We start from the raw sequence: 26,572 nt of genomic DNA on the forward strand, positions 1-26,572 counted from the left end.
CCCTGTCGGAAATTATGAGGACTCCCCAAAAGGTAAACATCTTATTTTTTTAGGTTGCAGTAGTTCAGTTGTGGAATTAGGCAATGCAAAAAGTTCCACCCATTTGCAGAAATCACCACCACCATCACCACCAGGATAGTCTATCTTGTACTATCTTAAAAAAATGTTTTGGAATTTGTCTACAAAGAAATAGAAACAAAATTAAGGTCATGTTTATAAGTTGGCTGCTTTGAGAATTGTACCACACAATGACAAGAATATTAAATTCATGTCCAAAAGAACGCTAAGTTCACTTCTAATGACCTGTTGATGTTACCCATTTTTAAACAAGCTAAATAGCACTGGCATTCAAGGGATAGCTGCCTGAAGACCAACTAAGCTCTTAAAAAAGTATATCCTTGCTAGCATTAGGACTGGAAAATATGGCATGAGGGGATCCTACGGGTTGTTTTAACAATATAAGAAGTTTGACAAAAGAGTGGAGAGCATTCGTTCCATCAAGCTTGTTTGTTTAGCTAATAGCTAAGCTGTCTCAATATTTTATCCAGATACTTCTTAAAGGTTGTCAAGGTTACTGCCTCTTGGAAGTTAATTCCAGATCCCTACAACTGTTTGGAAAAAGAAGTGCCTTCTGTCTTTAGTTCTAAATGCAGTTTCCCTTAATTTCCACTGCTGTCCTCGAGAATGCGATTCTCTGTTCAGCTGAAGAATTCTGCTGGGTCTACTTTATTAATACCTTTGAGAATTTTGAAGCCCTGGAATAGGTCTCCACGCAGTCTCCTCTGATCGAGACTAAACAGGTTTAATTCTCGGAGTCTGTCAGGGTATGACATGTCCTTAAGTCCTGGGATGCACTGGTTGCTCTCCTCTACACAGCTTCAAGTGCCACTACATCTTTCTGGTAGGGTGGTGACCAGAACTGCCCACAATACTCCAGATGCAGTCACACTAGGGCATTATGTAGTTTGAGCATAGCATCCTTTGATTTATATTCAACAATTTTTACGGTATAACCTAACAATTAGCTTTTTCAATTGTTTTTGCACTTTGCTTAGATCAAGGGTGAGCAATGTTGGTCCTGGAGGGCCACATGTGCTGCAGATTTTTGTTGTAACCCACTTTCTTAATGAGAAGTCAGTTATTGCTGTTGAAGCACTTATTGCTCTAGCAACATTTTTCTGCTTCATTTTAGTTGTCTCACTTGTTAAGATTCCCTACCCCTAATTGCTTATTTTAGTCTTAAACAGCTACATTCACAGCTTTTAATTGCTCCTTATTACCAATAAGATGAACATGACAAAGGAAGTAACAGTTCACTATAAAATGTGTTTCCATTTAGAACTATGTGAATTCAGTGTTAACTATCTTGTTTAATAAAATATCTGGAAGGAAGTCATTTGGATGATACCATTGGAAAGGAAAACATCTACGATATAAGAATGACATGACATGGCAGAGTTAAAACACTAACAAGCTATTAAATTAAATAAGATCAGTTATTGGCAAGGATTAGTTTCTAGTTAAGCAACTTGGTTGGAATAAATGCCTACAGCCACTGCAGCTCTCCAGGTCCGATGTTGCTCACCCATAGATTAGTTGATAAAAATGTGGTGTCAATATAAACCTCTAAATCCTTTTCACAGATTGCTTCCTGTAGGGCAGTGTCTCCCATCTTGTATCTATAATTGATGCTCCTTTTGCCCACATATAGCAGTGTTGTACACTAAACTGCATTTTCCAATTGTTCGCCTAGTTCTGAAGCTTGTCCAAGTCCTTCTGAATTGTTTATGCTACATCCTTAGGGTCTGGCAGTTGTGAAATTTAATGCAAAACAAGTTTTCCCTGAATGGATTTTAAACTGATCTTTTATTTGACAACATAAAATGTCATTTTAGCAAACATCTAACACTGCAGAGCACATGAAGCTGTTTGTGAGATTAACTAAAAATATCTTTTTATCAGCATAAATAATTTCAGCAAATTGACCAAAAACTATAGAAAGAAATGTAATGTTCTAGAAAAATTGCTTGCAAGACCCAGCCTCAGCCAAATAGCAACACAGCCAACAAGTCAATGGCAGGTGCAGTGTTTTAGTGAGAAACAATAGCCAAAGATTCCTGAAAGTGGACGACAGCGAATATTCAGGAACAATGGGAAGTGTTTGACTGCTGTCATGGCTGTTGAAGGATGAACCACTGCTTATTAAATTAAAAGGATCGCTTACTTCTGGACACAGGGATTGCTGAATTTCTTTTAAAAATGTGTTATTCAATATGTAATGCAATAATATAGCTTTTTGTATGTTTAACCATTATATGGGTTGTCTTCATTATATAGTGGAGAAGAGATGCAAGTTGTTTTTCGTTATTTATCTACTAATATGAAAAATGAAGACTTCACATACTTTAACATATAGATAGATAGATAGATATGCTGTAATCAGCAGAATTACTATGTGTACATTCAATGTTTTATGGTGTTTTTCTGCTCTTTCACATTGCATTGTTTTATATTTCAATGCCTTGAGCTTGCAAGTGAAAAGCGATAAAACAAAAAGTATACTAAATGTATAGAAAATCAGTAAATAATATTAAACTAGTGATCTTTTGTTCATTATTTTACAAACAGTTGAGAACAATGTTTAAAATATTGCCTTCATTGTGTTGCTGGTAAAAATCCCAATGAAATAAGACCCAAACATCAGTCAACAAAGAGTGACAAGTCCTTGGCTGGTGGGTGGTGAATGTTTTTATAGCCATTGAAATTAAGCACTTACTTACCTAGAACAGGTGTCTATGAGTTGTTACTTTGGGAGTACAGCACAGTATTAATAAAGTATCCCTGTTAAATTTAGCAGTGCTTGAGAAACAAAATCATGAAACAGCAGTGAAGATTGGCTCTACCTCATCTATGAGTTGAATAAATATTTTGAACATTCAGTTTTAAGCAAAAGCATAGTTTAAACAAAGCATACTTCAATATACCTGTAAATCACAACAATTTGGATTTAATCTGTAAAGTTACTGATAGTGCCCATGATCTTCCAAAGCCACTTTAATCCAACAGATGATGCACATCCACATGTTTTACAGAATGCCTATAGTCTGGAATTCCTAATAATATGGAAGGTAGCATATACTTGAAGAATGTGCAGGTTTTAACATCAGAGGGAGAACTGCAGTTCATCTGGGTTCAGTGGAGATCTAATGTCCAGTTTTCGGGATGTACTATCATCTCCCACAATTTCAAGGTGCAAGCTAGGACTATGAGTGTCTGAATTTTTGCCTCTGCTACCCTGAAGGTTTTGCTGGTCTGTGTAATCCACTGTGACACGAAGAGTGCAGCCATGAGGAAGAAGTTCCTGTTCATATGCTGCGGCCAACTGATTCACAATCCGTCGTTCCACCTTTGGGAGAATAGGTAGAGAAAATATAATTTTTAACAAATTCCATCTCAGTACTACAATATATCCAAAATATCTTTGAGTCTTATATAATTAATTATATAAACATTAAGGGCCCCGATTTGTTAGAACTGAACATTTGTAAACACCATTTATTAGTGCTTCACCTTTAGTTGTTTAATCTATTTTGCATTTTAGGCTAAGAAACTACCATACATGTCAAAAACATTGAAGGGCTGCATGAAGAATTCTAGATTTAAGCATGTATTCAGTATTTTAGTTATACTATAACCAACTGCATGGTTGCATTTACTAAAGATTATAATGATTCAGTATTTCTCTGACACTCTCAGCAAAGCACCACAATGATCTGCTACCTATCATGGCTGGTCATAGCCAATAATTTTAGTTTAAGGCTTCAGGCCAGATTTTAAATATCCAGTGGGTATTTCTTTTAAAAATTTGAAATTTAAGGAATTTGAACTCCAATTAGCCACAGGCCCTTGACATTCAATAGCAACTAGCAATAGCACATGAATCTTTTCATCACTTGAGTTGATATTTGCTGTCTATGAAAGCAATTTTAGCCAAATTATTTTTGTTAAAATTATGTCAAAAACATTTTACATACACCATTAGTTGATGCAATTCATTTTTTTCCCATCACTGTTATTTCTGAATAGCACTCACTGGTAACAAAAATTTGCAAATGTCAAAATTGTGATAACAAGCACTTTAATGAAGTGACTAGAATGTAAAAATACTCCAACTTTCAAACAAGCAAACCACGTCTCTTAATACACCTGAATGTTACTCAGGTGTACATTTTCTGATTTACTCTGTTTTGCTTTCCTTTAATGACTACTTTTGAACTTTTTATCTCTAGAAATTGGTGTCTGTGGTCATTTTGGTTTTGAATCCAGATGATAAATATTTTGTCTTTTCTCCACATTTGTTACATACCTCGTGTTTGATAGAACGTGCACCATAATGCAGGTTGTAGCCTCCTGCTAGCACATCCATTACTTCTCTGTCCCAGAGCAGGGTGATGTTGTGTCTTTGTTTTGCCTATGGAACAATATGCACAGAATTACTTCCACTTAACTGCAGTAAAAAATTATGTACTGTGTATCAGTTGTACTTGTACTCTAATTTGAGATGCAAAACTTTAAGCAACACAGCAGTAGATCTGTTGCACTGTAGAGTTAACAATTGAATCTTGACTTTGCTTATTGGAGGGCAGGATCAGAAGCTGTTGAATGTAGGAAAATTTCTATTACTGGAATTAAAAATTATTAAATAAATGATATTTTAGTTCTGGATTTACATGGACAGAATATCAAGTCAACAGAAAATTCACCTTTTTGGCCCAAAAGTTTAACTCCTTATTGACCAACTGTATGAGCTCTGGGTGGCTGAATGGAAGAAAGTAAACAATCTCGTTGATTCGACCAAGAAACTCATCTCTGCGAAAATGGGCCTGAAGTGAAACACATAAATCTGTAAACAGGGTGCAACATCAGTTACATAGATGAGTCAAAGAGAATAGCATTGGCTAAATTTGCATTCAATATAGCAATGTCTACCTCATCCAATTCTCAACAGTACAAATTCCATAAAATACATAACAAAAGTCCAATTCTTTTCATTTAGAAAACCAGACTAAAACATTTCTATAATACAGTTTCATAATATCCAGATTTTGTCCAGTAGCAATTACGTCATTAAATATTCAACCTCATAGTTTTATATTTTTCTATCCCATTCACATTCTCCACACTAAAGATTCAGAGGCAAGACAATTTGAAATATCAATAATATTTGCATATTTACCTTCAATATGGGGCGAATAACATTTTCCTTGAACTTTTTGGATATTGCAATTTTATCGTTGATCTGTATATCATCTGTTTAAAGAAAAATAATTGACAGATAAATGTAGCAGAAACCCCAAATATATAAAGGCTAGTTTTTTGTGATCAAATTTTTATTAACAAAGTATAAATTGTAAACAATTGCAATAGCTCACAGAAAGGTACACTATAATATACCAATAAAACACCGACCCCTCCCATCACAGGCTTTATATGAACAAAGATAGCCCTAGAGTAGAAGACACAACAGAAAAAGAAAAAAAAACTAAACTAAATAAATAAATAAATAATTTTTGGTATGCAGTTTCCCTCTATATGACTTAGGACAAGTTGCAAGGCTGACTGCCAGTTTAAAATACAGGTGCTAGATAAACCATTAATCTGTGCTGCAGATAATTCAAGCAAAATGAAATTAAAAAAGAAGGTTTTCTATAAATCAAAAGATAATAAACTAGACGATTTCCAGCAAGAGGCTAAGGCTAAGTTTGCAGCAAATATGCCTAGAGAGAATAACCTTTGCTGGAAAGAAGAAAAGTCCAGAAGAAGAAATAATTGAGATAATAAAGGCATTTTATAAGAGATAATAGATAAGAGAAATTTTGACACATTACCCAAAAGAACCCTAACGGTGGGACACTCCCAGAACATGTGTAGAAATGTACCTAGGGACTTACAAGAACAAAGGGAGCACAGCGGGTCAGCTGATAAACCTCATAGCAAAGCATCTGCAGGGCATTAGATACAAACGGTGTGCAAATTTGAATTGAGTACAGTATGTTGATAATTGAGGTTCTTAGATGCTAAGGTAATTTTCTTAAAAATTATATTCCAGTCAAGAATAGTAAGAGAGGGGGGATCTCATTCCCAAACCAAACTAACAGGTAATGTTTTAAGAGTGGCTTTCCGCAAAGTTGTATATAACGTAGGGACAGACTTTGTTTTAGGAGACAGAGACTGAATAAAGGAAAGCAAAGGATGAAAGGGTAAAGAAGAAGACAACAAAACACAGTGAGACTTAAGAACAGACCTAATTTGAAGATAAAAGAAAAAGGAAGAAGATGGAATAGAGGACTCAGATCTTAGTGAATGGAGCATTCGGAGCCCATAGCCATTAAAATATTGCCAAGCGTGTAAATACCATACTGCCTCCAGGCTGGGAAAGCAATAGGGTTGCCGCCAATAAGCATGACTGGATTTTGGAAAATGGGAGTGAGGGAATGTAATTTTGGGCAGGGGCCTAAATGTTTCTCCACGTTACGCCATATAGTGAGAGCATAAGTAATTAGAGAGTCCAAATTTAGTGATAGCTGTCTCAAACTCTGATAGACAAAAGGGAGAAGTAAAAGAGATCTGGGAAAAATCAATTTGACTTCAACTGGGAGCCATGATGGAGGGAATACTGGAGGGTTCCAACCAAAGCCAAATTGATCTAAGTGTAAATGCCCAATGATACATCTCAAAATCTGGCAAGGTAATACCTCTAACCTAACACAAATTAATGTGGAATGTGTAATAGAAGGTTTTTACCATTCCAAAGAAATCTTGATAAAAGAGATCTGACACCAGACCAAAATTTATTTGGAGGCGAAAGAGGGAGCAAAAGAGGGAGCATGCTGCTAAGACAATAAACAAAACCAGGGTGGGGACAATGTTCATTTTAATAATAGCCTGGACCTGAAAGCTAGAGGCTGGGAGGACCTGGAGGAGAGGGAGTCCTTAGCACTCCTGAAGATATGTTTATAATTTGATGCCGCAATGTCATGAAGCGAAGGGGAAGGGGAAATATCAATCCCCAGGTGTCTAATAGACTCTGAATGGGGGACTGCTAAGGAGGAGCAGGACTGATGACAAGAAGATTTACGAGGATGGAGAGCTTGAACCAACTCATTTCATAACCAGACACAGACTCATAAAAGTCAAATAAATTAAGAACATATGACAGATCAGAAGGGATATCACTGAGAAAAAGCAGAATATCATCAGCATAAAGGGCGACTTTGTGGGGAGTACCATGCAAGATTATGGGAGAGATTAGGTGTGACTCATGTAAAGCAATAGCTAGAGGCTCGAAAGAAAGATTGAAGAGGGGAGGGCAAAATGTGCACCCCTCTTGGCTCCTTCAAAATGACTGTGAAGTAATTGAGTTAGTGAGAATAACAGCAAATGGAGATGAGTAAAGTGTCTTCACCATATTGATGTAAGCCTCCCCAAACACCATGCAATACATGACTTGCCAAAAGAAAGACCAGGTCATTTGGTCAAATGCCTTTTCAGCATTTGCTAAGTACAGCAAAACTGGGACACGGGGAAGTTGGTGCGCTGTGTCAATAATGTGGTGAAGGTGTCTCATATTGTCCACTGCCTAGCCCGAACGAATAAAGCCAGTCCAATTGGGGTCAACTAGCTTGGAGATTACTACCTTAAGGCAGTGTGCCAAGCGTTTAGCAAGCAATTTTGCAATAGGAAAGTTAGTTAAAGATGGGATCAGAGGAGCTCACCCAGATTCTCAGCTATTCTTCTTCGGCTTATTTCTTGGGCTTCCTGTCTTAGCTGTAGAGCATGCTGGGCAATTTCATCACTGGCTACATTAGAAGTCATTATAAATATAGCATCTTTGCATTCTATAGTTTTTCCTTTTCCATCTGTTAGCCGACCCTGAGATAAAGAGAGAGATAAAGAGCAGTTTTAGCATTTATAAATTAAAATCTTTCCACCTGTGCATTATGTAGCATTAAATAAATGATCAAGCAATCACTTACTTGTTACCCATTACTTTACTACACTTGACGCTGTCAAATAATTAGCTCAGCTAAGTATTGTTTACTTTGCAATACCTCTCCAAATAACTGACCTTTTCAAGCCATCTTTCAAAAACTGCACATTTAGGATCTTAGAATACTTCTGATGAAATCTATAACATAAATAAGCATGCATCTATGTGTTATGTTCATACTGCAGCAGAGGTTCTTGTGTTCTGCTGCGGAGGATCCCTTTGTTGGAGAGGCTTTGTCCCAATCAGCTTCTAGTTTTAACTGGACACCTACTTTAATTAAATATATTGGTATTTCCCAGTTACAAACTTTTTAACCTTAATGAACAACTTATAAATTGGGTTTGTTAAATTTGATATAGGAATGTACCAAAATGTGTGTGACACAAAAGGATGAATATTTTTCTACATATTAACCTAAACGTAAGTATAATTCATGCTTTTTAAGATTTTGCTGTCTTTTATGAAATGTTCTGATTATTTAAGCCTTTTCCTTCTTCCTCCTCTTTATTGTTTCCCACTTCTATGTGGGGTTGATGTGCTTGATCAACCTACCTCATACAGCTCAGTCCTACACCTCTTCTTTTACTTTATCTGTCAACCTCCACTTTGGCGTCCCTTGCTTTCTCTTACCCTGTACATCCATTCCTATTACTTTTTTGCCCACATATTCATTGTCTCTCCTTATCACATGTCCAAATCACTTCAACCGACTGTACTTTCTTAGATATTTCTACCACTTTTGTTATACCTTTAAATTGTCTCAATTCTTATTCTGTCCTTTTTTGTAACTTCACGCATCCATCTCAACATTCTTTTTTTTCGCCAAATCCAACATCTTCTCCTGCCTTCCCCCTTTACTATTCAAGTCTCTGTTCCATACATCATTGCTGGTATTATGGACTGTCTTAAGAACCTTACCTTTAACCTTTGCCTTAATTTTTTGATCACAAAATACTCATGATACCTTCTTCCATTTATTCCATCAACACTGCACTCTATGGGTTATCTCTGCATCTAATTTTCCTAGATATTGAAATTTATCTGCTCATCAATAGCTCTCCCTATAAGCTAACTTCTTAATTCTGATCATCTATTTATCTTTAATCCTTTATCTTCCAAAGCCCTTCTCCATTCTTCCAACTTCCTCTACACTTTCTCATTTATGGTGCTACACAACACAATGTCGTCAGCAAAAAGCATTCTCCAGGGGGATCAGTCTCTTATCCCATGACTCAACACATTCATATCCAGATCAAAGAGGTAAAGACTTAAAGAAGATCCCTGGTTCAGACCTTCTCTAAGTGGGATCTTGTCGGTTACACCAACACTGCTTTTAACCTAAGTCTTTACTCCGTCATACATATCCTGGACAATACCCACATATTGTATGTCTCTGGTACTCATTCTTTTCTCATGAACCTCCAGATCTTTTGAAGTGACAATCTATCATAAGCCTTCTCCAAAACAATAACCTTTGTTTTTCTCGTTGCTTCTCTATAAGCTGTCTTAATGCAAAGACTGCATCAGTTGTTCCACTCCCTGACATAAAATCAAACTGTCTTCACCTACGGTGGTGTCTTCCCTAAGCCATCTCTTTCTAACCGTTTCCCAAATTTTTATTGTGTGTGCCATCAGCTTTATCCAGCTATAGTTTTCATAATCCTGAATATCACCCTTCTCCTTATAAATGGATACAATCACACTGTTCCTCTTCTCCCTAGTTTTCTCTCCTGGTCATAGGTATTCTGCATGAGATCCCACTACATATCTATTTCCCTTTCTTCTAAACTATTTCACACTTCTGCTGGCACTCCATTCCCAAATACTACACTTGGATTTTCTTCATTCAACAGCTTTTCAAAGTACCTCTTCCATCTATTCTTGATCCTATCATGCTCACTTATATATATATGACACTGAAGTCATTGTTTTAGTTTAGAGTATTATGTTATTTGAGCCCCTGTCTAATCAGCTCTGTTCTAAATATCACAATTTGTACTAAATTAAGCAAAAAAAAATCACCAGAGGGTAAAAAATAAAAGGAACAAAATAACAAAATGATGAAAGAGTATAATACAATACAATTACTAAATTACTTATAAATGTAGTTCTGTATGTACCAATACAAAGGCCTGGTAATTAAACAAATAATTTAAAATAACAACTCACTGATTGTGAAACTAGTCGGACAAATCCCTGCATCTACGGTGTCCCCAGTGGTTGAATCCAAAAAAAACACTGTCATAGAGAGTGAAAAGTCATATTGCAGTTGGACTCATTATAGCTTTTATCTGAGCCATTATGTGCTGGAGGCTATTTTTTTTCTTTCTTTTATTTCTTGTTCCTTCTTTGCACCACAGGTTTGAGCATAGCAAGGGATCAAGTATTCTTTGATCTGCAAACCTATTTATTTTCACATGGAGTTACAGTTTCAATGCAAAAGGACGAATGCAAATAGTAAAATACTCTCTTTGCTTTATTACTGGTTCAGTGAATTCTCATAGATTACATATGCAGGATTGCTGTATATTACTTGTCCCTTGTGGTTTGGTTCCAATAAGTACAGTAAACAGAAACTAAATAAATCTTGGATTTCTGGAAATAAATGTAAGTTTTCTGAAAACTATGTATTTTTAGCACGAAGAACCTAACTATTCATGAACAATTACTGAAGCAATCATTGTAGGATGAATAATAATTTATTTACAGAAAGATAAAGCTATAAGACATACTATAGGTTATAAGGTGATTCCTAAAGCCCCAGAGGAACAGGCTTCTAGAGTTTAAACAATGTGGAAAGTATACCTCCACAAATCACAAGGTGCATTATTGCTCTCATAAAAATGACTTTGAATACAGCAGTAAAATGGAAATGAATAAAACAACTATGAAAACATTATAAAGTGGCTATGATAGTATATCTTAAGATAGAGTATAGCCAATAACATCATAAAGTCATCTGGCATACCACACTATTAAATATTTAAGTAACAATCTGAATAATGTCAGAAAGTAGCAACACACTAAAACTATACAGCGACAGTAAAGACGTGTCTTTAATCTACAAATCACAGCTCCTCTTTAACTATTTGATCTTTTAACTATTTGAACACTGAAGACACAGGACATTTGCTATTTCTGGGAAAAATAAAATAGTATCAGGCCTTGAAATGATCTGTGACCATAGAAAAGAGATGTCCATTTGGTTTAAGCACTAAATCCAGGTTGAAGACCATAGTCTAACATAGCTCAAGTCGTTAGTGTCCAGCTGTTTATTCTGTATTAATCATGTTTCCCTGTCTTTACTATACACACAAACTCTCTAAGAAGAACTAAAAATGTTTGATTTTGTATTTGAGATTTAAATGAATAGGCTTGCATTTTTTACATTCCCTATAGACTGACTGCACTGTGATCATGTGAATAGTGAGTATTTTAGAAGAAAAGTCCAGATTCACTTAATAGCATCTTATCAAAGAATATTGTGATTGTGCTGTGATCTATGAAAACTCAATCAGATAAGTGCATATATCTGAAAAAAGCCAACCAACTAAAGTGACCACAGGTAGCCTCCATTCAAATTATGAAAATACATCACAAGGAAATTAAATGCTTTTTAACCCAGTCCCAGTTATCACAGTATGTAGCCTGAATAGCGCAAAACATTTCAATTAATTATTTTATATTACATGCAGAAGTGTTACAGTTGTTCCATTTCATTTTATTATTATTACAAAGCAATTTCTGTAAACAAATATTAAGACATGCCATATAAATGTCTGACATTTGTAATACCTCAGAATGTGAAAATGTCTAATGGACAGGACATTGCTGATCTATTAACAATTCAGCCCTCTTACTTGGTTATTGGTTAACCTTCTGTCTCAAATACTGATCTTTCGACCATACGGAGCCAACACAAAACAATAAAACTGACTTTGACACATGTCACCGTTCAAACCTTTTCGAAAATGCAGTTATCCAGAATCTAGCCACGGGGGATGCACAAACCAGTATGTTTCTTTGAGCTGGTCCCCAACCTGGATAAATGGGGAGGGTTATATCAGGAAGGGCATCTGGTGTAAAATTTTCCAGATCAATATGCGGACAACAATACAAATTTCCATACCGGTATAGGCCTGGGTTAACAATGGCCGCCACCCGTACTGTTAGCCAACAGTGTAATGGGGGATATTGGAAAAATGTTAGCCAAAGGAGAAGGGGAGGGTGTGTCCAAAGGCAGGAGGAGAGGAGGAAGGGTAGAAGAGTGGAAGTGAGGGTAGGAACTTCAAATGTTGGCAGTATGACTGGTAAAGGGAGAGAGTTGTCTGATATGATGGAGAGAAGCAAGGTTGGTATATTGTGCATGCAAGAAACAAGATGGAAGGAAAGTCTACCCTGAAGGAACAATATGTCAAGAGTGTTCAGTATGTCTAGTATGTTGTGGAGGTGAAAAGAGTGTCGGACAGAGTGACAATTATGAAACAGGAAACTGAAGGTGCGATGATTAATGCTGTTACAGCATACCCCCGCAAGTTGGGTGTGTGATGGATGAGGAAGAGGATTTCTGGAGTAAGATGGATGAAGTTGTGGAGAGTGCACCCAAGGGAGAGAGAGTGGTGATTGGAGTAATTTTCAATATACATGTTGGTGAATGGAACATGGGCGGCACGGTGGCGCAGTGGGTAGCGCTGCTGCCTCGCAGTTGGGTGATCTGGGGACGTGGGTTCGCTTCCCGAGTCCTCCCTGCGTGGAGTTTGCATGTTCCCCCCGTGTCTGCGTGGGTTTCCTCCGGGCGCTCCGGTTTCCTCCCACAGTCCAAAGACATGCTGGTTAGGTGGATTGGCGATTCTAAATTGGCCCTAGTGTGTGCTTGTGTGTGTGTTTGTGTGTGTCCTGCGGTGGGTTGGCACCCTGCCCAGGATTGTTTCCTGCCTTGTGCCCTGTGTTGGCTGGGATTGGCTCCAGCAGACCCCCGTGACCCTGTGTTCAGATTCAGCGGGTTGGAAAATGGATGGATGGATGGATGAATGGAACATAGGAGATGAGGTGATGATTAGGTATGATGTCAATATGAGAAATGCAGAAGGTCAGATGATAGTGGAGTTTGTGAAAAGGATGGACATGGCTGTAGTAAATACCTATTTTAACAAGAGGGAGAAACACACAGGGTGATGTACAAGCGTGGATGAAGATGCATGCAGGTCAGTATGAACGAGACAGGAGACTCCAAAGTGGTGGCAGGGGAAACCATAGTTAGGCAGCACAGGATGGTGGTCTGTAGGTTGATGTTGGACATCAAGAAAAGGAGGAGAGTGAGGGAAAAGCCAAGGAAGCTGAAAAAGGAAGACTGTAAGGTGGAGTTCTGGGAGGAGGTAGGACAGGCACTGGGTGACAGTGAAGAGTTACCAGATAGTGGGGCAATTACAACAGAAGTGGTAAGCCAGACAGCTAGAATGGTCCCTGGTGTGACATCGGGACAGAGGAAGGAAGACAAAGAAACCTAGTGGTGGAACGGGAAGTACAGGAGAATAAACAGAGGAAGAGGTTGGAGAAGAAGAAGTGGGATAATCAGAGAGATGAAGAAAGTAGACAGGAGTATAAGTACAAGGAAATAAGGCATCAATTGAAGGGAGATGTGGTGAAGGCTAAAAGCATATGATTATTTACATGAGAGGTTGGACACTAAGGAGGGAGAAAATGATCTGTACTGATTGGCTAGACAAAGGGACCGAGCTGAGGAAGATGAGCAGCAGGTTAGGGTGATAAAGGATAATGATGAAAATATACTCATAAGCAGAGAGAGTGTGTTAAACAGATGGAAAGAGTACTCTGAAAGGTTGATAAAGAGAATGAGAGAGAGAGAGAGAGAGAGAGAGAGAGGGTTGGATGATGTGGAGACAGTGAACCAGGAAGAGCAACGAATTAACAAAGAGTAAATGGGGACAGTTTTGAAGAGGATGAAGAATGGGAAGGCTGTTGGTTCAGATGACATACCTGTGACTTTTATAAATTATTTCCTGTTATTAACTTATGCGTGATAATGCTAATTTGACCAAGGTATTCTTTTTGGCCATGAAATGAAACATCTGAATCAACACCAACCGTAACAGACAAAGATGACGACTGGGACAGAGTGGATGGCCAGTTAACATAAGTCAGACTGATTTGGACTTTACTTATTCTAAGGAACCACTGCATATTCTAGGTGTTTATATTCCAGGGTCACTGTCAACTACACCTTTGTTTTCCTTTATTCTGTCTTCTGTTTCTACTTACTGAATATATGTTTTCAAAGTATTTTATTTAGGAAGAACAAATTAAATATTGTAACAACAACAAAATATTTAAATCTTCTCTCTGAACATCAATACAATCAATCACATATATAACTATGAGATGCATGTAGTTTATTAGCATGTTTATTCAGCAAAAACACAATGATTCCCACATGCAAAATTGAGTGAAGTTTATACAGTTCAATACGTGTTGGCACATTCTTTAAGAGTTTCACACTCACTAAACATATTCTTATAGTTACTAATTGATCACTCACATCTATTTTGAGAAATTACTCCCAGTCTTCCTTAGAAAAACCTTTTCAGCTATTCAGTGTGCTTATCCATCTTGAAAAAGTTATGCTTTTATGGATGTCAAGGATGAAATAAAGACAAGTAATTTCTGACCTTTTTATTTTGAGAGAATAAAAAAATAAAAAACTCCAACTTTTACAAGTACCATAAATTTACACCGGCTATTACAGACTCAAATCAAATGTATGTTTTTATTCTATAATAGTAACAATAAGAGCAGCTCACTACTCAAAACAGATGTGCCCGGAATCGAACCGGTGACCTCTTGATTATGAGTCAGTAGTTCTTACCACTGCACCACCCAAATGGCTGTGTCAGCCTCGTACCCTAACCTGATTTCTTTTTCTACGGTTACATTCATGAATAAAAGCGCACTTGTTTTGTTATACTGTATTTGTACCTTTTGTGAAAGTGTTTACAGTCATCTGAAAATGTTTGGGAACCCCTCTCAGACTGCATAATAATTTACTCTACTTCAAAAAAAAAGATAACAGTGGTATGTCTTTCATTTCCTAGGAACATCTGAGTACTGGTGTGTTTTCCGAACAAAGATTTTTAGTGAAGCAGTATTTAGTTGTGTGAAATTAAATCAAATGTGAAAAACTGGCTATGCAAAAATTTGGGTACCCTTGAAATTTTGCTGATTTGAATGCATGTAACTGCTCAATACTGATTACTTGCAACACCAAATTGGTTGGATTAGCTCGTTAAGCCTTGAACTTCATAGACAGGTGTGTCCAAACATGAGAAAAGGTATTTAAGGTGGTCAATTGCAAGTTGTGCTTCCCTATGACTCTCCTCTGAAGAGTGACAACATGGGACCCTCAAAGCAACTCTCAAAAGATCTGAAAACAAAGATTGTTCAGTATCATGGTTTACGGAAAGGCTACAAAAAGCTATCTCAGAGGTTTAAACTGTCACTTTCAACTGTAAGGAATGTAATCAGGAAATGGAAGGCCACAGGCACAGTTGCTGTTAAACCCAGGTCTGTCAGGCCAAGAAAAATACAGGATCGGCATATGAGCAGGATTGTGAGAATGGTTACAGACAACCCACAGATCACCTCCAAAGACCTACAAGAACATCTTCTTGCAGATGGTCTATCTGTACATCGTCCTACAATTCAGCACAATTTGCACAAAGAACATCTGTATGGCAGGGTGATGAGAAAGAAGCCTTTTCTGCACTCACGCCACAAACAGAGTCACTTGTTGTATGCAAATGCTCATTTAGACAAGCCAGATTCATTCTGGAACAAAGTCCTTTGGACTGATGAGACAACAATTGAGTTATTTGGCCATAACAAAAAGCGCTTTGCATGGCGGAAGAAGAACACTGCATTCCAAGAAAAACACCGGCTACCTACAGTCAAATTTGGTGGAGGTTCCATCATGCTGTGGGGCAGTGTGGTTAGCTCAGGGACTGGGGCCCTTGTTAAAGTCGAGGATTGGATGAATTCAACCCAATATCAACAAATTCTTCAGGATAACGTTCAAGCATCAGTCACAAAGTTGAAGTTACGCAGGGGTTGGATATTCCAACAAGACAATGACCCAAAACACAGTTCGAAATCTACAAAGGCATTCATGCAGAGGGAGAAGTACAATGTTCTGGAATGGCCGTCACAGTCCCCTGACTTGAATGAATATCATCGAAAATCTATGGGATGATTTGAAGCAGGTTGTCCATGCTCGGCAGCCATCAAATTTAACTGAACTGGAAAGATTTTGTATGGAAGAATGGTCAAAAATACCTCCATCCAGAATCCAGACACTCATCAAAGGCTGTAGGAGGCGTCTAGAGGCTGTTATATTTGCAAAAGGAGGCTCAACTAAGTATTGATGTAATATCTCTGTTGGGGTGCCCAAATTTATGCACCTGTCTAATTTTGTTACGATGCATATTGCATATTTTCTGTTAATCCAGTGTCACTGCTGAAATACTACTAATTCCATAAGCATGTCATATATTAAAAGGAAGTTGCTACTTTGAAAGCTCAGCCAATGATAAACAAAAATCCAAAGAATTAAGAGGGGATCCCAAACTTTTTCATATGACTGTATTTGATATTTGGACTTCAATCTTCACACATTATACACTTCATGTCTACATTTTGTCAATTATTACTAAAATATGAAAAACATTTCTTTTTTAGTTATGTGTTCAACAATTCCTGCCATCCTACATTTACATAGACCATTGCAGACATGGAACACACATGAAATGTATGTATTCCAAAAGATTAAACATTATTTACTCTCTACAATTCCAGGTACCTCACACCCAGATAAAGAGACTTTAGCTCTGAGAATCTTCTCTGCGTTGGTGGGGGGGATGGGATAGCAGATTGCTTGCTGCTTGTGCTGATCGACACATTTACAAAACAAAAGACGCTAATGGAGAGGTGGAAAGGAATTTCAGGTGGCCCGGAATTACGAGTTTTTTTCGTAGGCTTCAGGGATTCTAGTGTTAATTTACTAGGAAACAGAACTTTACAAACATGCACAGAAACCTCTTTTTTCCTCTTGTACCTACAGCCTCATTCCTTTGGTCAATACCTACCAATGATGGCAAGATGTGTTAAGAGTGGCTTATGCAGATGGACCTGAGTTTATTTCACTAACAACCATCCAATAAAACCCCACAGCCTGCTGCCAATGTATTAATTCATTTTCAATTTCACAATTAACTTTACCCTAATTTGTGAAAGACATTCTCAGAAACTTAAACTCCTCCACTTGGGATACTGCCTAACCAATACAGTACAAACTATTCTAATCAAGGACAACATCTCATTGTATGCAAACAGTTTGACGGTGCACTAATCATACTCAGATGAAGCTTAAAGGACTAAATTTTCCAAAATTGGAAGACATAAATCCATAGTTCTGAAGCTGGATACTCTACAAACCTTGGGTGTTACTTTATGCCCTACCAAGAACATTATCAGCAAGAAGGGAAACAATACATACCATTTCAATAAGTCATATGCACATTTTATACTAGAGAAACAAATATCATAAATCTCAACAAATATATAAAATAAACTGTGGCTTTTGAATCCTATATTGCTGCAGCCCTTTCAGTATGGGGAACATGCTCATAAAGCTTCTGCCAGTCTAGAAAAGATAATGCAGATGAAAACGATAAACTTTCACCACCCCAGAAATATCTATGTAAGGACAGTTCACTGTTCGTTAGCCAAGATAGAATCTACACTGTTTATTCTGAATCCTAGAATTAATTAATCTGATTTTCTTTCAAGAATAATGGATTTTCAGGAAAAATTAAACAGATACCCAAATTGTACATTCAGAAGTATTACTAATGTTTCAAACAACATATACTGTAAGTGGCATGCTATTCAAGACATTCTAAATACTTTCAACTCCTTCAGTATTTCCAATTGGGTCTAATTCATTCCCAAATTCCCCTGCCAATGTGGACGTTTTTAAACACTGCAGTGACTTCAGCCAAAGAAAGGGTCCCAGTCCCACCAGATTCTCCTGGATGTCCAAGTTCACGAGTTTAACTATTTCTTAACTGTTTTTAGGTGAGTGACTTCAGTGTTGTTGAATATCTATTCAAGAGCAGTGTTTCTACTATAATTTCTTCTGTGATTTGTTATTTGTGCATTACTCTAGGGACCTGTGCCAAGTTATTAGTACTAAGGTTATTTTACAGTAAAGCTTCATGCATTTAAGTATACTGATCGACCTGTGTCTTGGTTTGTTTGCTTGCTTATGGACTAGTTTTGGTCCGTTTAACAAGTATCACCCCTTACCTTTTGTTGCTAGTTGCTTGATAATCACAGCAGGGCTCAATTAACTGCTCTTTACTTAACCAGATCTAAGTGTCAGCCTTTGTGTGCAGCCATACTGTGTAAAGACTGCAGGTCTACATGTACAAGTTCATTGAACAAAGACAAAAGACAAGGCAGCAGACATTCATACATAACAAAAGTACTGTTTTTTCTTGAAATCATCATCCTATCATGTGCCCATAACCCATTCCTGTTGTTAAATAAAGATGTTTCTCTTGCCAGCTTACAAGAAGATAAAGAAATGCTGACTATCTTCATCTGCTTTGTCAAGCTACCTCTTTAGATACCCTCTTCTCCTTTGGATTGTCATATTAAATTAAGATGGATTTAGAGACTAGAAGTGTTAAAAAAAACTTTAGTACAGAAAAAGACACTTAAATGATTATTAGAGTTTCAAAACAAATTGTGGCCTTAATCGTTACATATTTACTGAAGCATTCAATCATAAGACACAACTAAAATCAGTTATATTTTGTCACTGTACAGCTGGGAAAATTATAAATATACAAATGTTTCTTTTACGTCTGATAAATCTCTGATGTCACTGTTTAGAAACTACGCACTGTAAGCACTAGACATAATTGTGATCAAAACAAAGCAATGGTTCATAACCAGAATTTTTCTATAAAACCAAATTTCTTCAAATAGGAGCAATCTGATTTTACAGTCAGAGAATGCAGAAGTCAGATCAAAAGAATACTCAACATTCATGCTTTAAACAAGGTAAGAAACCAGTATTCCAACCAGGCATGTGTTAAAGTGAGAGTTATTAAAGTAAACATATGTCAATCAAGATGGCAGGGAAAACAAAAACAGCAATCATATTTTAGATGGAGAGCTGACTGGACTGAAACAAAACAGTTGCCACTAGACTGAGGATTGACTAGCCACATTGGTAAGAGTAAAGTAATGGAGCTGCCACTTAGGTTATGAATCAGCTGGCTGTGCTGATAAGGCATAAACAAAACGGCTGCTACTTCAGTTGGATATTTGGCCTGCTGCACAGACAAAACAGTTGCTATTTTGCTGAACATAACAGGTAGTTCTACAGTAACAATTTCCATGAATGCATGCACATGTACATAAACAAAGTGTGTGGCATGGTAATACACACCCACACTGTACTCAGGTGACAATCTCAATACTTGAACCTGTGGAAACAAATAACACAACCCAAAACAAACAGTACCCAAACGATGTTTACAGTTACAACTTCTATAACTTGATTAACGAAATAAATCATATTAGTAGTGCAGTAAAATCATACCAGTAAAAGCAGGTATACTTTGTTGTTATTTTAAATCTCAATTTAAATATATTAGAATTGTAGATAATACAGGTTGATACCTCTTGTTTATAAAAAATTGGTTGTCTTAGACATGCAGGACTACACCTGCAGATCTTTATTACAATGGGTTTTTATTTATATTGGCTATAGCGTAATGTATCTTGGCATAATATTGTCTGTATTGCAAAACAGACTCTTAGGTATCGATTTCCCATTTTCTACTCTTTTTAATATATATGCACAACCTTTAAAGAAGAGGCAGTGTTATTAATCCTCAAAGTTGTCTGTTACTAAAATGACTGAAGGTAGGCACAATTACAGCCTTATGTCTTACAATTCCCTTAGCTAGGTCAGCCTTTTCCTGATTTACATGAATTTATAGATTCTTTCTGCCAGAGGAGAATATCAAAGCTCTTCTTTCAAACATGCCAGATGTGAATGATACTTATTTTTTATACGGATAGTTAAGGTTTGGAACTACTTAAACCTGTTCTATTGAAGGACTAGTCATTTAGCCCGTTACAATAACAGGCGCTAGAACAGTAGTGCATAAACATTAGTAGGAACAGTCTATATTAAATGGCAAGGGATTTTGACCTCATTCTTTTTGTTGGTCGTATTTTTCTTTCTTTCAGCCTTTCTTTTGTTGATGTTTACTTGCTGGGCTGACCGTTCTTCGTGGGCTGCCGCCATGTATTGTGTGTCTTTAATTTTCTGTGACAGTAATACTGTCTTGTACGTCCGTAATATACCTTTAATTTTCTCTGGCGGTAATACAGGCGTGCGTGTCGGTAATATGCCTTTAATCTTCTCTGACAGTAATACTGGCTTGTATGTGGCTGTAATATGTGTCACTGTATTGTGTACCTTCAATTTCCTCTTGCAGTAATACTGGTTTGTATTTCCGTAAAATGCCTGTAACTTTCTCTGACAGTAATATCGCGCATTGCACCGTGCCCCGCTCATGCGCACTTCACCAGAAGCCCCGCGCATGTGCACATCACCAGAAGACACACACACACGGACACCTGGACGCACAAAGGGATTTTATTAAAGAGGATTGTTTTGGCACTTTAACATCAGTGGGATAACGAACTTGCAGGTTAGACTAACTTAATACTACTAAGTTAACCACAGTACATACATAAGACAAATAATTAAATTCTACACTTTAGTTCAAGGACTGGACTTAGCAATTTAGTGGAAAAGAAAAAGAGAAGCAATTGTAGCCTTCTCAAGAATTTAATCTACAATATATCTTTAATATTTTAAAGATCTCAAATATAACAAAAATACAGGAATGAAACTGAGGAGCTATTTCTATTCAATCAATATCAGTAACCAGGCAATCAAGTCAAATTTCAGAATCTTTGAAGCCTATTATTGGTTTAATTATTAAGATTGGAATTTTAATTGTCAAACTTGTAGACAAAGACAGCAAAAAACGGTTCAGAAGAACAGAAATAAAACAACACTACAATTGGGTTCAATGTACTTATGTGCATCACCTGTAATAAAGTGACACATTGCTAATTTTAACAAAAGACAAATGATAATAGTGCATGAAAACTATGAAAATGTTTTAAGGAAAAATACTTAAAAGCCAGTAGATTAAATATTGGTAGATGTAGATTAAATGCCCATGAGTGTGACCAGTTAGATCGGACTCCCAGACTCTTGACTGTTTCTGTCTAACTAACCATGGACCATCCAGCTAGACAGGCTAGATAGACAGATAGAAAACTGAAATATTTCATGATAATGGGACCTCTCATCTTGATGTCATCTTGCTAAAAAGAACACAACATACAACAGTAACACTTTCATATTATTGGCAAATTCTGTAAATTATACAGTGATCCCTCGCTATATCGCGCTTCGCCTTTCGCAGCTTCACTCCATCGCGGATTTTATATGTAAGCATATTTAAATATATATCACGGATTTTTTGCTGGTTCGCGGATTTCTGCGGACAATGGGTCTTTTAATTTCTGGTACATGCTTCCTCAGTTGGTTTGCCCAGTTGATTTCATACAAGGGACGCTATTGGCAGATGGCTGAGAAGCTACCCAGCTTACTTTTCTCTCTCTCTCTCTCTCTTGCGCTGACTTTTTCTGATCCTGACGTAGGGGGATTGAGCAGGGGGGCTGTTCGCACACCTAGACGATACGGACGCTCGTCTAAAAATGCTGAAAGATTATCTTCACGTTGGCTACCTTCTGTGCAGCTGCTTCGTGAAGCGACATGCAGCACGGTGCTTCGCATACTTAAAAGCACGAAGGGCACGTATTGATTTTTTTATCTGTCTCTCTCTCTCTGCTCCTGACGTGTGAGCTGCTGCCTTCAACAGCTTTGTGCCGCGGTGCTTCGCATACTTAAAAGCAAACAGCCCTATTGATTTGTTTGCTCCTTTGAAGAGGAAGATATTTTTGCATTCTTTTAATTGTGAGACTGAACTGTCATCTCTGTCTTGCCATGGAGCACAGTTTAAACTTTTGAAAAAGAGACAAATGTTTGTTTGCAGTGTTTGAATAACGTTCCTGTCTCTCTACAACCTCCTGTGTTTCTGCGCAAATCTGTGACCCAAGCATGACAATATAAAAATAACCATATAAACATATGGTTTCTACTTCGCGGATTTTCTTATTTCGTGGGTGGCTCTGGAACGCAACCCCCGCGATGGAGGAGGGATTACTGTATTCAGAAAAGCATCATGGAAGTGGACATTTCTAAGAATAACACAGTCTTTTAACAGTCATTAATAATTTAGAGGAGAGAGGGCATAGTTAGAGAATTCAACAGTTACTTCCCTGCACATAATGTACAATTTAATTAATTCACAGTTACAAATGAAGGTAGTGAAGAAAACACATACAGTACTGTGCAAAAGTTTTAGGCAGGTGTGGAAAAATGATAAATATTATAAATAATGAATGTTTATTGTTATCAATTTACAAAATGCAAAGTGAGCAAACAAAAGAAAAATCTAAATCAAATCAATATTTGGTGTTACTACCTTTTGCCTTCAAACCAGCATCAATTCTTATAGGTACACTTGCACAAAGTCAGGGATTTTGTAGGATTCTAGTCAGGTGTATGATCAACCAATTCTACCAAACAGGTGCTAATGATCATCAATGTCACACGTAGGTTGAAACACAATCATTAACTGAAACAGAAACAGTTGTGTAGGAGGCTTAAAACTGGGTGAGGAACAGCCAAACTCTGCTACCAAGGTGAGGTTGTGGAAGACAGTTTCATGTCATGGCAAGATTGAGCACAGCAACAAGACAAAAGGTAGTTATACTGCATCAGCAAGGTCTCTCCCAGACAAAGATTTCAAAACAGACTGGGGTTTCAAGATGTGCTGTTCAAGCTCTTTTGAAGAAGCACAAAGAAACGGGCAACTTTTAGGATCATAGTCGCAGTGGTCGGCCAAGGAAACTTAGTGCAGCAGATGAAAGACACATCAAGCTTATTACCCTTCGAAATCGGAAGATGTCCAGCAGTGCCATCAGCTCAGAACTGGCAGAAACCAGTGGGACCCAGGTACACCCATCTACTGTCCGGAGAAGTCTGGCCAGAAGTGGTCTTCATGGAAGAGTTGCAGCCAAAAAGCCATACCTCCGACATGGAAACAAGGCCAAGCGACTCAAGTATGCACGAAAACATAGAAACTGGGGTGTGGAAAAATGGCAGCAGGTGCTCTGGACTGATGAGTCAAAATTTGAAATATTTGGCTGTAGCAGAAGGCAGTTTGTTCGTCGAAGGGCTGGAGAGTGGTACAATAATGAGTGTCTGCAGGCAACAGTGAAGCATGGTGAAGGTTCCTTGAACGTTTGGGGCTGCATTTCTGCAAATGGAGTTGGAGATTTGGTCAGGATTAATGGTGTTCTCAATGCTGAGAAATACAAGCAGATACTTATCCATCATGCAATACCATCAGGGAGGCGTATGATTGGCCCCAAATGTATTCTGCAGCAGGACAACAACCCCAAACATACAGCCAAAGTCATTAAGAACTATCTTCAGCGTAAAGAAGAACAAGAAGTCCTGGAAGTGATGGTATGGACCCCACAGAGCCCTAATCTCAACATCATCGAGTGCGTCTGGGATTACATGAAGAGACAGAAGGATGTGAGGAAGCCTACATCCACAGAAGATCTGTGGTTAGTTCTCCAAGATGTTTGGAACAACCTACCAGCCGAGTTCCTTCAAAAACTGTGTGCAAGTGTACCTAGAAGAATTGATGCTGCTTTGAAGGCAAAGGGTGGTCACACCAAATATTGGTTTGATTTAGATTTCTCTTTTGTTCATTCACTGCATTTTGTTGATTGATGAAAATAAATGATTAACACTTCCATTTTTGAACGCATTCTTTGTTTACAACATTTTTTCACATCTGCCTAAAACTTTTGCACAGTACTGTAATTTGAGAAAAATGACAATAGTTCTATAGAATATGTAACAACATATCAAAATTTGTAGGAAGAAGCATTGACTGTGGGGTCTGCATTAATTTTCCCTGATACTCTGGTTTCATTCCACATCCCAAAGATGAACAGGTTAAGTTAATTGGGGACTCATAAATTGGCAAGACCTAAATGTCATGTGTTCTGTGGTAGAAAAACTTCATGTTTAGTGTTGGTTTTGCATTGTGCTGAAAGTTCCAGATGCCTACAGCCTTGCATTGGATTAATTACGTTCAGAAAAAAGACACAAACAACTTTATTTGTAAAAAGAGGAATAGGAAATTCATTGTTATAGTGGTTCATGTTTGCAGGGTAAAAAACACACACATTTTAGGGCCAAATTAGCAATGCCAATTCACCTTACTTGTATGTTTTTGGGATGAAACTGGAGCAGATTGAGGAAACCCACAAAGACATGGGAAGAACTACAGTGGTTTACTTTTCCTCTTACACTTTATGCCTGTTAATATTTGTTTACTTTCAGAACCTAGATTTCAAATAAAGAAGACTAATTACCTCAAGACATTCTAAGATGCTACATACTTGGTATTGACAATGCAAGATAATTCATTACCTCATCAAATAGTTGTAGCATGATTGTCAATACATCTGGATGAGCCTTATCAACTTCATCAAATAGTACAACTGCATTTGGACACTGCTTCAGACGTTTTGTTAGCTGTCCGCCTTCATCATAGCCTATATAACCTGGTGGGGAACCAATGAACTTTGCAACCTGATAAATATAGCATATGTGAAAGAAAATAATGTGTTATATCAGTGTACTTAAAAGCAAAATTAATTTTGTAAAAACTGGTTTCTGAATTGTAAATCTAAAACATTATATTAAGGAGGTAGTGAATTTATTCACAGAAATACAGATTTTTATTAGGCTTATAAATCAGCATAGCTAGTTGGAAAAACACATTTCTCTAGTATTATAATAATATATGTTACAGTTAAAACATCTTCATTTATTCACTTGTAGCACTAATGTAAAATGTACCCACAGTTCAGGAATCAGCTATTCCTTCGCAAATCTGCTTAATCTATCAGGTTTGTTAGAGACATCACACAAGAGTAAATAATTTGCAAACTCATATACTGTGCCTTGAGCATGGGAAAGGCGCTATATAAATAAAATGTATTATTATTATTATTACTGTCACACACATGCGTTTGGGAGGCAGGCTAAGAGCTTAACCGAACACAGGGATTGACAAAGCGTACTAACCTTTCTTCTTTCTCTTCTGCAGATCTCCTAAACAGAAGCCCACCTAAAACTTCACCAGGTCCTGCACTCCCTTCCTGACCACACCTTCCCCTGACTTCACTTCCGGCCTGATCCCTCACGGACCCGCCTCTTCCTCCCCAACAACTATAAAAGCCAAGCACCTTCCCTTCCTTGTCTGTGCCTATTTGGACACTGACCCAGACACTACTCTGGAGCAAAACCGTTTTTTCTGTTGTGGAATTGTTCACAATATACGGGATGGACCCCCAAGTCTTTTTCTGTTTCCTGTCTCTTGTTTTACAATACATTCAAAAAGTTGTGCAGCAATACCCATTTACTGTTAATTATTTCCTTTTTTTAAATTTCCTATATTTAGGGTAACTAACATGTTCCCTGAAAGGTCTCAAACTGAGTGATATTGGTGCTTTAAGAGGGATACACATATTTACAGTATTGCTTTAGGTGACTGATGTGATTTGAAAGTTTTGCCTTTTAACATACTTCATGTTTTTCCTGGAATTCTGACATGTCCATTCGAATAAAGCCCTGCAAAAAAAAATGGAATAAATACACTGAGTAATATCAGATATATCTTGGATTTTAAAGCATTATATCAAACCTGGTCAAAGTGATGGAAAATTTTCAGAAGACTACTTATATCTCAGAAGTACAGTGTAGGCATAAAAAGATAATCCAGAGCTTTTACTTTATTATTTTTGAGTTTCATCAATATCTGCATTAGTTATAGTTACTTATTTATTTAAAGTATGAAACAATTACCTGCCCTGGATTATAACATCATCAGAAAATATGTAAAGTCACAAATATGCTAGTTCTATAGAATGTAATTCAAGTAAATTAACATGATGTTGCTTTTGTGCAGGCCTATTTGTATAGTGCCAGTATCATTCAAGCCATGGTATTTTCACAATTTACCTGTTCAGTCCAGAGTATTTTAAACTTTATCAACTATTTGGAGCAGAAAGATAGGCATTAATTATATTAAAGGATTAGGAAATGGCATAAAAGCCAAGCTTCAGTCTGACAGTCAAAGCTCGAAGTTTGCTCTTTACTCCAAGTAAAAATAAAAGAGCAAAGACCTAAGTGAATGT

The 26,572-nt window shown here is 37.3% G+C and overlaps 1 protein-coding gene across 1 annotated transcript in view; it reads right to left on the reverse strand.

Annotated features, from left to right (window-relative positions):
• Positions 1–2,987: 2,987 nt before the first annotated feature.
• clpb (caseinolytic mitochondrial matrix peptidase chaperone subunit B) overlaps positions 2,988–26,572 on the reverse strand; it is a 176,763-nt gene continuing 153,178 nt past the window's right edge. Inside the window, exons 10-16 of the mRNA XM_028799382.2 lie at positions 25,962–26,006; positions 24,801–24,962; positions 7,776–7,932; positions 5,237–5,310; positions 4,764–4,883; positions 4,367–4,471; positions 2,988–3,406 (exon numbers count right to left, since the gene is read on the reverse strand). Coding sequence (XP_028655215.1) covers positions 3,164–3,406; positions 4,367–4,471; positions 4,764–4,883; positions 5,237–5,310; positions 7,776–7,932; positions 24,801–24,962; positions 25,962–26,006 — 906 coding nt within the window. The 3' untranslated portion in view covers positions 2,988–3,163. The remainder of the gene's footprint in view (positions 3,407–4,366; positions 4,472–4,763; positions 4,884–5,236; positions 5,311–7,775; positions 7,933–24,800; positions 24,963–25,961; positions 26,007–26,572) is intronic.

This window comes from Erpetoichthys calabaricus, chromosome 4 (assembly GCF_900747795.2).
Source record: "Erpetoichthys calabaricus chromosome 4, fErpCal1.3, whole genome shotgun sequence".
Lineage (NCBI taxonomy): Eukaryota > Metazoa > Chordata > Cladistia > Polypteriformes > Polypteridae > Erpetoichthys > Erpetoichthys calabaricus.